The 14,444-nt window shown below is 40.6% G+C and overlaps 1 protein-coding gene across 1 annotated transcript in view; it reads right to left on the minus strand.

Annotated features, from left to right (window-relative positions):
- The window catches only part of dok6 (docking protein 6), a 54,517-nt gene extending 48,696 nt beyond the window's left edge, over positions 1-5,821 (minus strand). Inside the window, exons 1-2 of the mRNA XM_006794621.3 lie at positions 5,687-5,821; positions 5,510-5,599 (exon numbers count right to left, since the gene is read on the minus strand). Coding sequence (XP_006794684.3) covers positions 5,510-5,599; positions 5,687-5,821 — 225 coding nt within the window. The remainder of the gene's footprint in view (positions 1-5,509; positions 5,600-5,686) is intronic.
- Between the last annotated feature and the right edge of the window lie 8,623 nt (positions 5,822-14,444).

The raw sequence follows: 14,444 nt of genomic DNA on the forward strand, positions 1-14,444 counted from the left end.
GTTTTGCCTTGGCTGCTCTCAGTAGAGAGGAAAAAAACATGATAATGACAGTACGCTTGTTCAATATGAGCGGCTACTTTAACCTAACATGCAGTCATGTGATCCAGTGCTAACAAAAGAAAATTAAGGTTTTATGAAAAAGAAGTCGTTTGTTGTTGTTTTTTTCATGTGGTGAGAACCAATACTATCTAAGGGAGTGAGACGCACTCTGTCCTCTTAAAGTACTACCCAACTACCTGTGAGCCAGGATCTGTTCTACAGCTTCTTTGAAGTGTCAAAACATGTTTGTGAATACAGAGACCGGCAGACAAACTCACCTCCAGCAAACTTAAATTGACCGCTTTTGCTAAGACTCAAAGTAAAGTTGGACAGACGCAGAGGGGAGGAGAAAAATATTCACAAGTTGACCTTTTATATTTACCGCAGTGTTCCTAAGCTTGGGAAACATGTACTGTACTGAGACTGACACACAAATTACTCAAAGGTCACCTTATTCAGCCTTTCAAGAGGAGTCCATCCCACTGATAGCATCAGCCGTTTTTCACTGAAAGGAAACAAAGAACCTGTTTTGATGACAGAAATATCGCTACTGCTGTTTCTTAGACGCTGCTAGATTTTGCTTTTCTCTGCACTGAAGTACTTCACTTGTTTCTGGCTCTTGTAAGGATTTAGTTTATTTTCATGTTGTAAAAAAAAAAAAATACTGTATGGTACAAAGCCACAGGATTAAAATTAATTGAGAATCCACACACTGTTCTCTGGCAGCAGATTGTTTACTTGTTTGTCGGGTGCATGTGTGTGCCAATTCAATGTCGAACCAAGCCAACTTGGTGTGTGTGTGTGTGTGTGTGTGTGTGTGTGTGTGTGTGTGTGTGTGTGTGTGTGTGTGTGTGTGTGTGTGTGTGTGTGTGTGTGTGTGTGTGTGTGTGTGTGTGTGTGTGTGTGTGCCTTTGCACTGTGTCAGGGGGAATAGCCTGTTGGGGTTATGGAGGGTGCAGCGCGGGGTGATGAATAGGATGCTTTTGTGCTCGGGCCCCACAGCTGTCTACAAACCAGTGAAGGAGAGAAAGGTGAGGGAGAAAGGGGGTAAGGTAAGAGAGATAGCCAAATAAAGGGGAAGAAAAGAGCGAGGGAGATAAAATAGCGCAGAGGAGATGAGAGCGTCACTGCTCCGCGTGGGGAGTACAGGTGAGATACTGGGAGCTGAGAGGTGAGAGAATAGGTTTAGAGGTGAGAAAGAGAGGTGGGGAAGGGGGGATGTGAGAAAGGAAAGGAAAGAGAGACTGCTTGTGCATTCAAGAACACTGCACCGTTGTCTCTTCAGCCAACACAGAGACAAAGACGTTGGCTAATGTAGAAAATCGTTGACATTCATGTGCATGGACAAAAACAAAAAATGCCTCCAAAAAAATAAGAAAAAAGAGGGCGAGAGAGGAAGCAGACCTGACCTCATGGCCTCAACCTTCACACATGATGGGGTTTGAAAATGAGCCAATCATAGTGAGTGATGCTGATGAGTTCGGCCAAAGCTATTGGTGTTGCTGTGGCCACTTTAACACCTATCACATAAGGACAACCACTGGACTGTTTCTACTACAAAAAAAAGAACATTTAAAAAAAGTAAAATACATTTTAAATGGCACTGCATTACAATAGAGGCCGATGTGGGAGCACCAGAAGGTCAACTGTGATGCAAAGTCTTGATATGTGATATTTCAGAGACCTTTAAAGCACTTAAAACATTAAACAAGCATCACATGAGAAGGAAAACACCAGAAACCTTTCTGACCTTAGACTTAAAGCAGAGCAGAGACAGTTTGCAAAAAAATAAGCTGTCTGCTGACAGGCAGGGCTCGATATATTTTCAGAGCTGAGCATCAGAAATTGTCAACTGTCAACTTGTGTCAAGTATTTTTGACCAAGTAGATCCTTATTTACATCCACTTTTAGATTTCACTGTAGCAACATTCTCGAGAGGCTGTTTCGCCAATGTTTATGCAACCCCAAATTCAAAATAGTTAGGACACAGAATGCAATGATGTGCAAATGCCATAAACTAAATATTTTATTCACAGTCGAACACAGAAAACATATCAAAGGCTTAAAATGACACATTTAACTCTTTCATTTAAAGTATTGGCTCATTTTGAGTTTGATGACAACAACACGTCTCAAAAAAGCTGGAAAAGTAGGTGGTACTAAAAAGAAACAGCTTGAAAGTAACTGGCTTACTTAGCAATCGGTCAGTAACATGATCTACCAAAGCCTGGATCTACAGATGGTGGCTCAATTTCAGATGTTCCTCAACTTAAAATTGCAAAGACTTTGAATATCTTATCATGTAGAGTACATAATATCAGCAAGAGAGTCCAAGAATCTGGAGAAATCTCTGTGCGCAAAGGCTGAAAATCAATATTGCGTGTCTGTGATGTTCGGTCTCCCAAGCGGCAAAGGGTGTTTTCATGGAAATCACTGCATGGGGTCAGGAACACTGTGTATATCCATATATGCAGGTTAAAGCTCTATCAGGCAAAGAGGAAGCCACATGTGAGCATGATCCAGAAACACCACTACTATGTGGTTAGACAGAAACAAAATTTGAAATTCTTCATAGAAAACATGAACTAAAGAGAAGAGAGACCATCTGGCTTGTTCAGCGCTCAGTTTAAAAGCCTGCATCTCTGATGGTATGGAGGTGCATTAGTGCCTGTGGACTTGGCAACACATTGGCACATCTGGAAAAGCACCATCCGTGCTGAAAGGTATATACAGGTTTAGAGCAACATATGCTCTCATCCCTTTCAGGGAAGGCATTTCATACTTCAGCAAGAAAATGTTAAACTGCATACCGCACGTATTACAAGAGCATACCTTTGTAGTAGAAGAGTGTGGATGATGAAATGACCTACCTGCAGTCCTAGACCAACATCTGGCATGTAGAGTCTTATATCAGAAGCAAACTTAACTGCAAAAGTCCAGCAGCTGCTCTCCTAAGTTACCAAACTTTTGCAGACTGTTGGTTAAAGTAGAGAGGACGCTGCACAGCTGTAAACGTGACCCTGTCCAACTTTTTGAGATTCATTGATGCCATCACATTTAAATCCCCCTTATATTTTTCATAAAATGGCACATTTTCTCAGCTCAAATTATGTTCTCTATGTTCTGTTTTTAATAAAACGTGAGTTTATGAGACTTGAAAATCACTGCACTCTATTTTTAATTACATTTTACACAGTGTTCCAGCTTTTTGGGGACGCAATTTGGGTTGTACATTTAGCATTCAAGAATATACTTTAATACAATGAAAACTGCCTTAGTGATCACTAAAAAATTCTAAAAGGCATCAGTCCCAGTTCTTCACATGTGTAGACACTGTCGTGTTGTCTGACAGTATTACGTGGAACAACTGTTAGACAGTTTGCTCAAATAAAACAAAGGCTCTGCATGTTCTGGTAAGCTGCAGCAGGAATGCTGTTGGAGAAAATGTGAACATAAGTAAATATAAATAAAGCAAAATACTGAAATAAGTATTCTTATTACTTCAGAGCTGTGTGTAATTGCACTGAAATGAGGTCGATTATGTAGATTTGCCTGTATTTTATTGATGAAGAACCCAAAGAAGCAAAGAGGTAAATACATCTCTCTATCCAAATACGTGTATTCACTTACCCTTCTAATCTGACTCTCTGTACAGTACGTTCCTCATGTGTTCTGTTTTACATACATAAACATTACTGAGGTGTTGAGTCATCGATAACAGGAAGAAAAATGAAAAAATAATGAATTAAGCTTAATAGAATCTCTGGTTTATGTTGAGAAAAGCTGCAAAACAACATTTTTTTACATTTCTAGACAACTGTGAATAACCATACCATTTATCTCGAGGTGTATCTTTCCAGTGTATCTGACACGCATTTTCATTTTCATCCCTCTCCAAATCCTCCCAAGAACACTTAAAATAATGCAACAGAAAAAGAAGAAGAAAAATCGCCTGTTGATTCAGGCACACGGATGCCCGATCCTGCTCGCTCTTATTGTTTTGTTCTGCCTGTTTCCGAATGAGAATTGTCCTGGAATAACTAACCCTAGCGTGGACAGATAAATGCATTCCATCTTCCCACACCAGGGTTCTCTGAGGCGATCGCAGCATGACTTTTCTATGATGAAACAGCAGCAAGCGGTGGAGGGCTGAGGGAGTGGGCGAGCAGGACACAAACTGCTTTTCTCCACAAACAGCAGGATGAGATGCGGAGCTGGCAGCGATATGGCATCCATACCACGAGCTCAGCCAACACAGCATGCGTCCTCACACTTGCTTTGCAAAGTCATAGGCTATCCACATCTTCTGACCACATTTGACTAATAGCATATGCGCGAAATAAACACACTGAGTCAACTGAGCTGTGTACGAGCAGGCGGATTTGCATGTTAACAACGACAAATGTCTCGCGCCTTCATTTGTTTCGTGCGGCTTGTAAAGCGACTGTTACTATCAAAGAGTAATCAAAGATATCCTGAACAGCAGCAAACAATGGCAGAACAGTGTTGATGAAGCCAGGTGATGATGTAGGGAGGCAGACATCATTAGCCCCCATCATCACACTTCATCAGAGTAGAGGGAGTGTGCCCGCTCTGTTAGCGTAATGAGCTGGAAGTATGAACAAAAGCAGATGGCTTTATGAGTCAGACAATAAGGCACTCATAATTGAATCTATATCATTCATTTCAATTTAAGCAGTCAAGCCATTTTTCCTCCTTTCTGTATCTCAATAGAAATCCTTAATCAATGCATTGAGGAGCTGCCATCATAATGAATCAGGCGCACTTCAATGAGACTTTTCAATTCTGCTGGGAATAATTCATGAAGGCTGAAAGAGAGGTAAAGTACAGCGCAGCCTGTGCTGTATGATAAAGGTAGGAACAAGTATTTCCCATCTTAACATCTGTATGAAAGAGTGTTTATTTTTACCACACATCATCCATAAAGGGACTAACATTACCTTATTACACACAGGAATGTATGCCATATGACTAATCATACTATAACATTACATATTTTTTTTATATCCCTATAATCTACTCATTAAATCTACCAAGTTGGTTACCCTTTCTTCGAGTTTATACATTCATAAGACTAGTTGCAGGCTAACATTCTGGAAGAAAACCAAGTTATGGCTGACAACAAGCACAGGGTATGATTCACAAACCCCTTGCACATGACACCGGCTGTCAATCACCCAGACTTTACCATCACCTCCAAAGTATTTGTGCAGAAAGCACCGAGTGAAACTTGGCGGCTGCTGGAGCTTTTCTAATCTGTTTTCCCTCTTGAAGAGCTCACAGCAGGACGCTTTGCCCGTGGAGCAATTAAAGCCTCTTTCTTAATCCAGCTGCCCTTGACTGCAAACAACTGGAAGTCCTCTTCCCTTTCCTTCCTTCCTCCTCCTACACCACCTCCTCCTTCTGTTTCTCCTCCGCCTCGCTAGACAGCAAGTGCAACAGTACTCACCCCCAGTTTCTTACTCCGTATCCTCACGTATCCCTGCTTGACTATATCGTTGAAGTTAGAAGCCATGGTGAGAGGGAAGCTGGCGGCTTCCTGTCCGAAAGAAGGAAAAAGAAAAGAAAAATAAAGTAACCTCTCTCTTTCTCTCTTTTTTTAATTTTGAGTAGCGGAATCTTTTACTTGAGGCTCGGTCCGTGTGACATCCAGCAGGAGGAGAGCGAGAGGTGGGCAACCTGCTCCGGTGTCAGCCAGTATGACGCTTGGGTTGGCCGGCTTCAGCGGCGCGATCCATCCGGGAGAGGAGGGAGATACCATTCGTCAGCTGATTCACTTCAGCCGGAGAGGAGAGCAGAGGCGCGCTTCCTGGACCACACCACCACGCACCGGCGAGGGGGGCGTGGAGGATATGTGCTGAGGAAGGTGGTGGTGGGAGGGGGGGGGGGGGGGGGGGGGTCATTTTTATTTAGTTTCATATTAAAAGCCGACTTTGTTTAAAAACTAAACCCCCTTCCTCTCCCTTTCCCTTTTGCAATCGTTGTAATTCAAAAAGTCACTTAGTGGGAGTCATACCTACTGTGATTAATATCCCCGAGGAATCAGTGGGAACTGTAATGGTTGTCTACTGGATTAGTTGGCATTAGTCCAAAATGCTGGACTCTATTTCCTCTGTTAGTCTATTTTAGCAGGACTAAGCTCTCAGTCTCAGAATATTGTGCCCATTTTATTGTAGCCTTATAAAATAATGTTTTTCATGACAGGCAGCACGATCTTTAACCCTTTATGGTTTACTCATGGAAACACATGGAAATTTAAAATTTCAACCCTAGAGCATCTTACATGACTTTTTTTTTTTTTTTTTTACTTGTGTGCCTTTTTCCAATTTTATTTTCATTTTTATGGCAAATCTAGTTCAGTGAAATAACCATAATATGGTTCCTCAGCCCCTTTTAGGGTATACGTTTTTCCAAAAAAGTGTGTATATAAAAAACATAGAAAAACACATTAATTTAAAGTAACGTTTATTTAAGAACTTTTTTTTTCATTCACAATGGAAATGTCCAAAACTGTAACAAACATATTAAAGCACAGCCCTGACCAGTCACAGGCAGCTGCTTCACAGTAACATGGTAACATGCTGTATCATGGTAACATGCTGTATCATGGTAACATGATATTTTCTTCAAAGACTTAAGTTCATTTCAGTTCACCTACTGAACTGAGCATGTGTATACACCTTAATACAGGCTGTTCTATTTTATGGCATACCACTTGATAGGTTGACTTCCATAAAAGAGCCAAGCAGACAGCTGCAAAAGAAAAACAGGTTTTTGTCAATATCCAGCCAGACTTGAAGGAAAACAATAACACTGAAGTGTTGAGCTACTGAAAACAAAATACACTGACATGGGAATTGTAAATATATGACAAGAAGTCAAAAAACAACATAATAACTACTGATGGGACCAATTTTTCCTAAATAAATTACAAATGCCCAATTACTAAATTAATTTAAAATAATAACACTAAGTAAAAATAAACACCATTATGTGCAATTTAAGTAGTTAAACTATAAGATCATCAGAAAAAAGATCCCACTGTTCCCTTTCTAGCCTGAAAATGTTGAAAATTGGTTACATTTCTCATCCGATCACTGTATAGTGTTATAGAAATTAGAGGAAACATCCAAATATACCATTTACTACTGGTCTATATTTTAATAGTGTATTTTTGTTAGTAAATAACACAAGTATGGCTCCTTAAATGCATCTGGTGCGTGCCTAAAAATGGACTATCACTGTTATGGTAGGTCAACAGGGCACACGATCAAATATGGTGCCACCATTTTTATGTTACAAATATCACTCATTTCTAGAAATCCAGCATTAACAACACCCATCTCAACATTTATAATAATTGTTTAACTGTATAATGCATGGGTTTCATCAGTTTACCACAATTGGTTTCGATGCTATGACCACAAGTGTGGTAGGTGTAAAAAACCCAGTTTCCTAAATTCTTGAAAAACTCCGGAGTTCAAAATGCTCCAGGCCACTGCTGATTGGTCAGATCCATTAATATCCCTATCACATTGCCTGATCTTTGCTGGTTAGTCAATCCAAATTTCAATGTCTGTTTAAGTTCCTTGCCCATATTTTCTTGGATTAAATAAATAGCTCAGCCTTCATCTTACAAATAAAAGGCTAAATTTACTCATATGACTCCATTTATTTTAATAATTATAACAGAATTATAATATAGTCTTTTTATTATGTTATTTAATGATTCTCACCAAAAATGGTTGAGATCCCAATGTCATCTTCCTGATGAAAACTGTGCTACTAGGCCAAAAACTGAACCGTAGAGTGTAGAATAGAGGTAAATAAGGAGTTAAATGTATATTCTTTAAAACAATGACAATTAATATGTTTGGTACATTGTTGTGTACCGTGACTGCTGAAGACAGTCATCAACACGTCTCCTCCAAGTACACAGACTAACATAACCAGCCTGTTTAAAAAGTAAAACCACAAACAAACAAAACATTATGTACATTTTTTTTCATCTAAATTCTATTTCATTTGTGACACGATGAAATTAACATTGGACTCTCCGAATCTGTGATCCTGTGATGTCGGCATCAACTCGGGAATGCTCTTACATACGTGAGTCCGCTCAGAGGGACCTGTTAGCTCGTATGACGGACCTGAGAGAATGAGGTTGAGACAATAATGAGGTGCTGATTGTTTCTTTGACTTATTCGTTCTATAAAGAAACTTCTTATAAAGATATGGTAGAAAGCCATTCTTGAACACAAACTTTCACTTAAAAGAAAGTCGAACAAGGATGTTTAGGCAACGTTGGAGGTGTGACCATTGTGGTAACATCTGCAACCTCAAACTTATTTTTAAACTGTTTTTCAACCACAGCTAGATGTTGAGAAAAGGCTGCCAGCCCACAGTTATTAAGTGTTTTCTGGGTTGTAACTTCAGATTTTTCTTTCTTTCTTTTTTTTTAACATTAAGTTAGGTTAGTCTGTTTTAGTTAGTTTTGAAAGTTGCACGCTACCTAAAATTGTGTACAGTAAAACTTTTTCCTTATTTCCTAACGTGAAACGCGAATTGTTACGCCTTGATCCTAGTGTACCTTCCAATACAAGTATTTTTAGATAAATAAACGTACAAAGTCACCAGCAGGTTTGCAAAGTTTAACTTTTTTTCATCCTTTTCTAAAAAATCACCGTTAGGGTTGCATCAGGAAGGGCATCCAGTGTAAAACGCTGCCAAATCAAACAGGGGGAGCTGCCTTTGTGAGGGAAGAGAGCAGCAAAAAAGTAGCGTCTTTTTCTGTTTCTTATATCAGTTAATAGAGAAAACAACCAGCAGAGTAACCAGTTCAAGTGATTATTTGTTGCTAGCCCCATATAATAGATATCAGGTTGTGACTCAACAACAATTAGCCAAAACTGATTTACCTGCAATATCTTGATGTTCCTTTGTTCTGTACAGACTTGGACTGTTTTAGTCATTTTTGGCATTCGCCATTCATCCTTTTTATCACTAAATTTGCGTATAAGCTGGTGCTCAAGGTCAAGATTAAGATGCTCTCCTTGATCACTGTTAACATGCAGTGAATTCAATAAGACTACTTGTTTACTGAATTTTGCTGTAACTTTTGAAACCTGAAGTAACCACTCAAATTCAGTCCTCGGCTCTCTACTCCTCAACAATATTCAAAGAAAATATGCAAATACACAACAGAGCTTGGTGTTCAGACTAATTTGCGACGCACTTTGTACCTTGCCTTTTGGTTATTACCTGTCTCAGTATGAATAGCATTTCCATATTTTTCACCAGACAGTCCACTAATAAGGAAATACAATTTGAGATTGCTAGTGTGCGAGCTCTGTGTTTTGTCATTATTAGGCGGCCCCGAATTGATGTTGTTTGATTTGCTGAATAATGCAACCAGATAGGTGAGTGCCCTATTAAAGGATCAAATGAATAGTAGGAAAGCAGACAGTAGAAAGCATGGCACCGCCGGCTGGAGCTTGTAAGTAGCAGATACAATGCTGCAGATTGGCAATCAAAAAGCACCGAAAATAAAAGCACAGAAGCAAATTCTGATCCCTGCCAGAGCTTTAATCCTGATGTAGTGAGAGGCGTAGCTCAGGTTGTACAGCCGTAGCTTGTGAAATCCTTGGTATGAGACAGCAGATGCTTCAGGTGCAGTGATACGAGTGGCTGTCATTGCTTATGTTGTTTAAAATGTGTCTGTGTGTGTGTGTGTGTGTGGGGGGGGGGGGGGGGGGTGGCTTATGTAACAGAGTTATATAAAGTATACAAAATTCTACATAAAGATCAAAGGCTTTTAATTCCTGGAGAGGTTTTTCCAGATTCTTTTGTCTAACACTTTGGCATTCTAACAAGAAAGCCACAGATTTCATTGTAAAAATGAGGACAGAAACACTCCAGAGCAGCCTGTGCTTTTTCCGGTTTATCCCGGCACAGTTATCCTATTGCGAGTACTAATTTATTTATTTATTGTGTTTCACCGAAAATGAAATATCCCCTGCTGGTTGGAGGCCCTTTTTCAGTGCGGCACTGACGGCTGCCACTTTGAGAAGTGTCATCCTGTCAAGTGTCAGCTTTTAAGACCAGAAGTAAAACTCAGTTTCTGTTTTTCTATTCTTGTTTTTTTTTTTTTGTGTCGCTTTCTTCACATTCACCGGGGCACGCAGAACAGCAAGCTGCCACCCCTCCAACAAACAGCTTGACTTTGATAGTCTTCGTGTCTCTGTGGATGTGTCCTCAAATTTCAGACTTGTCAAAGTTGTTTTGTCTTCATAATCCTCTTTGTACAACATGGCGCTCTTCCATTCCCACTGCCTTGTCATCCTCTCTCTAAGAAAACAATGCTGACAGCAACAATTTCTTATTTATTGCACTAAATATTGTGCTCTGGTGACTGTCATTACCAAGGACTGTCCTAGTTTTTGGGGAAATAATTGCCTGCCGTGATACAAGACCAGCAATCATTTGGTCTCCGGTTGGTATCAGGTAGAGGGGCAGCCTCCACAGCGTGCAGGCTGCCACGCAAATCAACATACGGCCCCGTCATACATGAACGGCTGCCAACGGGGGTCAGATGTGGCGAGACTCGCTCAGGAGCAGAGAGACCTTCACCAAGGTCAGTAACCAAAATCTGCTGAGCTGTGGAAAACAACTCCTTTCCAATATGGCAACTTATCAAATATTGACCTCATAATCATCACCATTTTTCATACACGTTTCGCATCACCTGTCTAATTCCCTTCATGTCTATGATGATTAATATGGGGGAAGACTGAGAAACCGCAGCATCCATTAGAGCACCAAGCATTCCTAAAAAACCTCCCCGGAGCTGTTTATTCGGTCACTGCGGAGGTAAACGCAAATGTTTTTTATGGTGTGGTGAAATATTGAAACTGCCTTAAATGCTTACTTTGTCTCAGTGATACTTGGCAAGCACTCACAAGCACAAACAGCTTAATAATTAACACGTTTCGAAAAAGATAAGTGATGGTGAATGAGAAAAAGAGGGGGAGAGCGATGCGTCTCTGTGCTTCGTTGTTTGCCAGGTAAGCATTTTTACACGTAGGCGGAGGCGAGAAAATAGAGATCACACAGGCAGAGTTATGGTAATGATCTGCTCCGGGTTCCTGTACTCGAGCTTTTTACTGCAACTCGTATCAGCCTGATATGTTAATAGGCACAATGGGATTTGGGTTTGATTAAATGTCAATGCCTGAAGGAGAAAAGCAAGAGTGGAGAGAGGGGGGAAAAGAAAAAATGCCAATTTCTCAGAATAAGAGATGTCGCTTGTTCTGAGCTCAGCGGGTTCTTGCCCATGCAAGAAGGACATTGGTTAGTCTCACACTATAGGACAGCAAAGGTTGTGTTAGTCCCAGCGGATCAGGCCATGACATGTTTGTGATTTACTCCATAACAGCTAGAGCTAGAAGTGGTTAGAGGGCTTTTCTGTCCTTCAATAGAAGGTGAATCATGAGAGTGGGCAAGTCAAGAGGGTCCTTTACTTGAGTCAAAGATAAGGGTATGAACAGAGTGTATAAGCTTCTTACGAGTTCTCCTCACAAATTAACCGAAAATAGCAGAGCCGAGGCTAAGATTTAATTTGCAGCACGATGTCTGCTTCTGCAAATTCGTTCGTAAGGTGATTTAGCAGATACACCTTCTGTTTTAAAGTCCTAACTATCGAAAATGAAATAAAGAGCGCATTTGCATCGGGGGCGATTTATAATTGTAAATGAGTGCATTAGCCCGACAATTAACTTTGGGGTGTAAACGCTGCAATTACACCAGTGGCCATTATGTTAATCAAAGAGGATGAATGAAAACACAAAGAGAAAACTGTTAAAAAAAAAAAAAAAAAAAGTTTGTGAAAAAGAAAAGATGCAGACAGGATGAGGAAAAAATGGGGAGAGGAGAGGCAAGGACACAGGGACAATAATTGAAAGGGAACAGATGACTCCCAAGGAAAGAAAGGCTATGCCTCATGTCGGTTTGACCCACTCTTTGTGTCTTAAATTGGGGTCCATCTTGTGTCACGGTGAGCCTGAACCCCGAGCTGGATCTCTGGAGAATAGCTGTGCTGCTGTGGCACTTCTCAGAGAAAATAACCAGAGGAGGCTGAATCCATACTTTGTCACACTCAGCCCCGTATAGAAGATTGAGGAGTAAAATAGGTGACTCAACTCAACCCACACCCACCCACCCCCAAGAGTGATGACATGCCTGTTTGGTCTTCTTTTCTGATACTGCACACCTCATTTGGACACCGGAAGCTGAATTTATCAACTCTCTAAGTGAAGGAGCGGCTGGTCTTGGATCATTCACCAGGTCCTTTATGTGGCCACCTCATTCATTTTAATGATCTTTTATATTAGGAGACTCTTGATGAATTAAAGCCGGTGTGCCTGGAATTAGATATCGGATTTTCTGGAGTTGTTATTCTGATTAGTTTTTAATTAGTTGTCTTTAAACATCACCTTTTTTATGCATCGCATTAATTTAAAAGTTATAACGGCAACAACATGTTTTGTATTTGCAGCGCTTCATCTTGTGTGCCCTCTACTGTAAGGTCAAAGGTCAGAGTAAACTGGCACATCCTAGGTCGCTAAAGGTCTTTAACTAAACAGGTGCCGGTGCAGGACAGATAAGAGCATGGCTTAGGGTGTTTAGATTGCCACCCTGCAGTTACTGGTCCTCAGGCTCTTTAAATACTGCGTAATTATACATTAATTAGCCCATGTGATGCTGAGTCTGTTTAACTGATCACAGCCTCATATACTTTAAAAAAAAGAGTAATGAGCTGGGACAGACAAGCGTGACTAATGTGTATGCCCTGTAGAGGGCAATATTGTCTGCAGTGCTAGGAGTACTTTGAAGGGGCCTTTTAAATGTCTTCATATTTCTTCTGTATGGTAATGAAAGCTCTCTTCTTGTGCTATAAATTCCTGAAGTGATGAATAATCAACATAAGCTGTGTTACAGATCACTGCATGAAGTCAAAAATTAGTCTGTTATAGATCAAGGCATTTTCACATATGCTTTAAGTCCTTTAAAAAAAAGTTTGTTACCTCAAATAGGAAGATGCAGGCTGCTTTGTCATTGCTTGTTATTTGTCATTGTGCACCTCATTTAATATGACGGTGGATCAGTGTTTAAGAGCAGATTCATGTATGTGTTTCCAAGTGCTATTTGTTCTCTTCCAAGGCTCAGTTTAGAAACAGTTGTTGGTGACATGATCAGCAGCAGAGCATGAAATTTGGCTAAAACGTCGCCTCGAGCACCGCGGGTTATTGACTTCCGTATTTAATCTGACAGCTTTAATATAAAACAGGTGATCCTTGTGCATTTCTCAATGGCTGTGGCTTGTGGATCCTTCTTCGGGACTGGCAGAAGCACACGACTCCAGTGCTCACCATCCAGGTCAGAACAAAGCTACTCTTTTACCTCCACGGCCCGCGTTACAACGGCTCGTGTGTGAGGATGGAAAAAGAGAGGAAATCAAACCTCCTCCATAAATACATGAAAGGTCAGCGATGACGTCAGAGTCCAGGGACTGCCCAGTCCGTGATTTTGCGGCCCATCGTCGGTGCCTGATTCGCTGCGGCTCTTTATATTTTGCACTCAGTGCACCTTGACCATGATCCCAATATAAACACAGTGCTACACTTCTGAAATAGAAATGTGTGTTTGCCCGCTGCTCATAAGTCTTTCTACTGTTCCATTTGTTGCAGGCGGCTACAAAAGGAATAATTTTTGCTGACTTGCACAAAAAAAATTGAAAATAAACTTTCTTTATTCTGTTTGATGTAGTTTACTATGAACTGCATTGTTTCATGAGTTCTCTCAGTATTCACTTTCCATGCTCTGCTCTTCTTCCACTATCCCTGAGCCCTCTAGGCCTTGGCTCAAGACTCCTCCACTTCCTTTTTCTAGTATTATGACTGACTGCAAAGTGTGTGTGTGCCCATCTGCTGTGCTTGGCCTGATTTTTTTGGCCATGACCCTTAACTTTGCAGCATGTAGTTTTTCAGTCTGTTTCTTGCTCTATTGGAAGGTGTCTTATACTTCGTTCAAGCTCTGTCTCAACATTTGTATCTTTGCTTCACTTTGCAGACTTGTGTTTGCTTTACATGCAGCTTGTGTCTCGGAGAGGCAGGGTTCTTTGAAATTCAGTCCATTTCCTGTTGTTATCCATGGCTTTATGCATAAAGGTTGGCACATATCTCAGCTAAAGCACTGTTGTATTCATTCATTCTCAAATTGAGCTGCATTTAGAGGATAAACAGGAAACCTCTGCCTGTTTAGCTGTTGATGTTTAGAAATATTATATTCAAAAATAGGGCTGCTGTTAAACATTGATCCTTTGGCGA

Source organism: Neolamprologus brichardi, chromosome 9, assembly GCF_056152115.1.
Source record: "Neolamprologus brichardi isolate AB-2024 chromosome 9, ASM5615211v1, whole genome shotgun sequence".
Taxonomy (NCBI): Eukaryota; Metazoa; Chordata; class Actinopteri; order Cichliformes; family Cichlidae; genus Neolamprologus; species Neolamprologus brichardi.